Source organism: Triticum dicoccoides, chromosome 7B (assembly GCF_002162155.2).
Source record: "Triticum dicoccoides isolate Atlit2015 ecotype Zavitan chromosome 7B, WEW_v2.0, whole genome shotgun sequence".
In the NCBI taxonomy this organism is placed as follows: domain Eukaryota; kingdom Viridiplantae; phylum Streptophyta; class Magnoliopsida; order Poales; family Poaceae; genus Triticum; species Triticum dicoccoides.
In genome coordinates, this window is record NC_041393.1 from 272,643,628 (window position 1) to 272,647,674 (window position 4,047).

At 45.9% G+C, this 4,047-nt stretch overlaps 1 protein-coding gene across 1 annotated transcript in view; it reads right to left on the reverse strand.

The window, feature by feature from the left end:
* The window catches only part of LOC119336236 (mediator of RNA polymerase II transcription subunit 15a-like), a 16,129-nt gene extending 12,517 nt beyond the window's left edge, over positions 1 to 3,612 (reverse strand). Inside the window, exons 1-2 of the mRNA XM_037608239.1 lie at positions 3,344 to 3,612; positions 2,540 to 2,651 (exon numbers count right to left, since the gene is read on the reverse strand). Of these exons, the coding sequence (XP_037464136.1) occupies positions 2,540 to 2,651; positions 3,344 to 3,486 (255 nt within the window). The 5' untranslated portion in view covers positions 3,487 to 3,612. The remainder of the gene's footprint in view (positions 1 to 2,539; positions 2,652 to 3,343) is intronic.
* Between the last annotated feature and the right edge of the window lie 435 nt (positions 3,613 to 4,047).

Consider the following 4,047-nt stretch of genomic DNA (forward strand, 5'->3'; position numbering starts at 1 on the left):
CCTAATTATATCATGCCAATTGCTTGAGCAGCGGGCACTGGTAATTATTTTCCTAAGATGATATTGAGTTTCAGTAACATAGACCCATCTGTTAATTTCAGTCTTTGGTGCTTTTGCAGATATTTAATGTTGTTGCAATTGGTAAGATAATGGGATGCAACACTTATTTACCAGTTCTAAAGCATGACTAAATATGGAAAGACCAGAGGCAAGTGTTATTTTCTCTTGTAAGCTTCTTTTGCTTGTCTATCTCCCTACTGGTATGCAGGTCTTTAATTGACAGTATTATATAGAGTTTGCTTTACATAATTTTTAAACAAATTCTCAATGAGCTACTACTTCATGGGAGGAAACCGTTTGGCTATTTTAGTGATGGATATATTTCCAACTCTTGATCCTCATCAATAATCACCAGGCCTTGGGAGTTCCCTAGCAGTCCTGGTCAGACTTGGACCAGGCACTAGGCACCCCAAATGTCTAACCACGCTCGATTCCAATCGCGGAAGCCACCAATTTTAAATAGTGAGCTTGCATAGTTGGAGACTCTAAATATACTTTCTGGCTTGATTTGCTTTCTGTTCTAACATCTATTCTTATGGGAACGCTTGTGGTTGAAACTCCACTCGACAGTTTTCTGAAATCACTTGGGACTTGAGAAGTATTCTATTACCTTCCAGTCAAAGGAGGTTTGACTATTTAACTAAATCTTCGCATTGTTTTCTTCTTCTTTGGTTGACAATTGTTGTGTTGCAGGTTGACATGGCGGCCATATGTCCTGTAAGGCTACAGGTAAAACAATGTGGGGTCTCTTTTATTGGCATGTTTCTGTCTTGGTAAGCATGCATCAAACATGCTTAGGTTGGTGGTAAACTTGTTTCTTTTTCACTTATGTTCAGCATTTCCTTGATCATTTTGTATTAATATTTTAGTATTTTGCTCTGCAATAAGATTTATGCACGGTCTGGTACTTAGAAGAATATACTGCTGGTTTGTCGATGATTTTCTCCTTGTTTGATTTTGACATTAATTTAACAATGAGTACTTAAATTCTGAATTCTGAAGAGTATGGCAGCTATATAGATTCATTATTATTCAGTTTGAGCTATGTGGCAGAAATAAGCTTCATGCTTCTCTCAACATACTAGGCACCATACAAGGCGGCGGAGGCAGCCCCTGGTACGGACAGGAGAAGATGCTGAGCTTCTCGGCCTCGACGACGTCCTCGTGTCCCTCTCTACTATAGCAGATCTGCTTGTTTCTCAGGTGGGACTGCAGTTCTTTCGAAGCTTTGCTTTCTGTATGACATGTTTAGTACTTTAGTTATGCTTCTCGAGCAGCATTGGAATGGTTCTCAGACTACTTTCTCTTGTCATCACTACAGCGATGAGGAAATTGGAGTGCATCTTAATTATTGGCATCTCATTCTATGACGAGCTCGGCAAGAAAGGCGGCAGCTGACAGGAGGATGTCACCACCAACAAGACCGAGGCCGCGTCAACGGACTCAGGTATGTGTGCTCATTGGTGGTTTCAGTTTCATAATTCTCATTACAACTAGCCTCTGTTCGCTCAATCTTTGAGAAATTTTGTCTGTCATTGCATTGTTGAGTACGTGCAGCAGGATGGAAAGCAGCGAGCAGCGGCACGTCGTTCACGGAAGCGGTCGGCATGGGGCTAAGCCTGCTGTTTCTCCTCCCCAAGACCTAAGATAGCATGAGGTCTGCCCAGATAGAGGCCCTCATGCAGGAGAGAGATGAGGGAGCAGCTGGTGGTCCAGACGACGAAGATCAGCTGAACGTTGGCTCCCATGAAGTTGATTGATTGTGCCTCCGCTTTTGTGCTGCGCGCGTTGCCTTTGAACCACTGTCATTTGTGTCGTAGGTGATGTAAACTATAAGGACATATCAATAATATCTATGACTCCTAAGGCTGATCTCTTATCTCCTGTTTCCACTGTTGTGTACTCGTGTTAGTTTTCAAGTCAGAACCATGCAATAACGTGGAAGGGGGGCGCTCAACCTGGCAGCACGCCACGGGCGCGCCCCAACCGCTAGTAGCCTAGAAACATGGATTGGAAGAGTAACTAACTGAAGACACTCAAGGTACACGATACTACAAGATTCAACATGTGATCGATGATAAGATCATGATCAGCGTTTTGTCTATCATTATGTAACTAGCATTCAAAACATAGTGGCTTATTAACTTACATACATACTAAGTGTGAAATGCTAAAATAACTGGGATGTGCTCCAGATGGTTTGAGTGTGGACCTTGGCACACCCATGGCCCCAATTCAAGTCCCGGCAGCACAGAACTAACGGGCTTAATCCCAAGCATGAGAAAAATCAGGAAGCTAAAAAGCCACACAAGGTCTCACTGGGGGGCGGGGGGGGCTGCTAAAGGCACTCAGACATGATGTAAACAAAAATTACACCAATTGTGGACAGGTCTGCTCTACTATTGTTGACTACTAAAAGAAAAAACCCATAACTAATGCGTGCTCTGCTCCGAGAAGTTGTGAAGATAGGTTGAATTACCTGATTGGTTGCTGCAGTATAGATCTTCTCTTCGAATCGCACAGCGATTTTTTGAAGTTCGTTCAGTCCCTCTGGCACAGATACTGGCAGATGCTTCTTGAGAGTTTCCATTCTACAGACATGACGTAAAAATGTGAATAAATTTGGGGGATGCATTTGCTTTTAAAGTGTCGTGTAGATAAAATGTGTTGCATCACAAAGTGGAACGAGTAGGCAGAGCAGGCAAGGTAGATCTCCAATTCTCAACCATATTTCTATAAGCAAGCGTAATTTCGGGGTTGATTTAGTCATGACTTGTGATCATGTGCATATTATCCTTGGGAAAGGAACGAGAAACTCTAGTTTCAGAACAGAACAAAATTGCATCCCGGAGCAGTAGTAGTAATAGAATGGTTTACCCTAGGTAATCACACGTTGTGATACTCGGTAGCATGACAAACTAGCACTTCTTGGTGAATAAACGTGTGTAATTGTTGAGATATAATTCTAGTTAATGAAGTAAATAAGATGAATTCAAAGCAGGCGTAGTACAAGTTGATTAGTTAATTCCCACAGCGGGGAATTTGACGGCGCAGAAACTGGGAGCTTGTGTGTAGATCGACGACGAATCTGTTGGTGCCGCTATGGATATGGCTAGATAAAAGCTATCAGATGGATCGATGACAAAACTGACCCGAAAACACACGCAGGAAATTCCTCTTTGTTTCTACTGAAACGGAAGGCGGAGGAAGGATCGAATCAAACCAAATCAATTATAGGGAGAGGGAGAGGAAAGTAAATCAAATCAATTAGAAGAGTCCCTACATCTTATTGACGATCCTGCTGCGCGCCTCGGGCTGGAGCTGGGCGCGCCAATCACCTCCGGCGGCGGGCGGGGCGTTCGGGTCAACGCCGGCGGCGGCCGCGGCGGGGTCCGACCCTTGGGTGGGCCGCCAGTTAGCGTCCATGGTCGGGATCAGCGATTCGTAGGTCTCGAGGAGATGGATGGAGGTGGATTTGTGTATATACAAAACCGGAGGGCGGCGACGAGGACTTGCAGCGTGCCTTCGCCCGAGTGGTGTCGTGTGGTTAACTTCGGCAGTCACCGAGCATCTGCACTAGCGCCAAGGAAGCCCCCAAAGAGCACTTTTTCATCGCTGGCGGCCAAAAAAATATCCACTCATGCCCACGATCTCAATTATCGTCGAATTTGGACAAAATTATGGCCGACTCTCTCACCCCAAACCCAGGATCCCGAAGGCCAGCCGGGGATGCCGGCAGTTGCCTTTTGCATGCACAGGCCCACTGTCAGCCTCTCTCCCTCCCCTCTCTCTCCTCTCTCCTCCCATTTCTCTCTTTTCTCTCTCCTCTCTCCCCACCCTTTCCTTTCACACCTACCGCACACGGCGCGCATGGCCGGGGCGGGGCTCATGCTCGCTCGCCGCTTCCGCCACCTTCCCACCCTCTACTCCCGCCTCGACTCCGTCAGGTTCTCCGGCCCCGCCTCCGACCTGCAGCGTGCCGCCCCT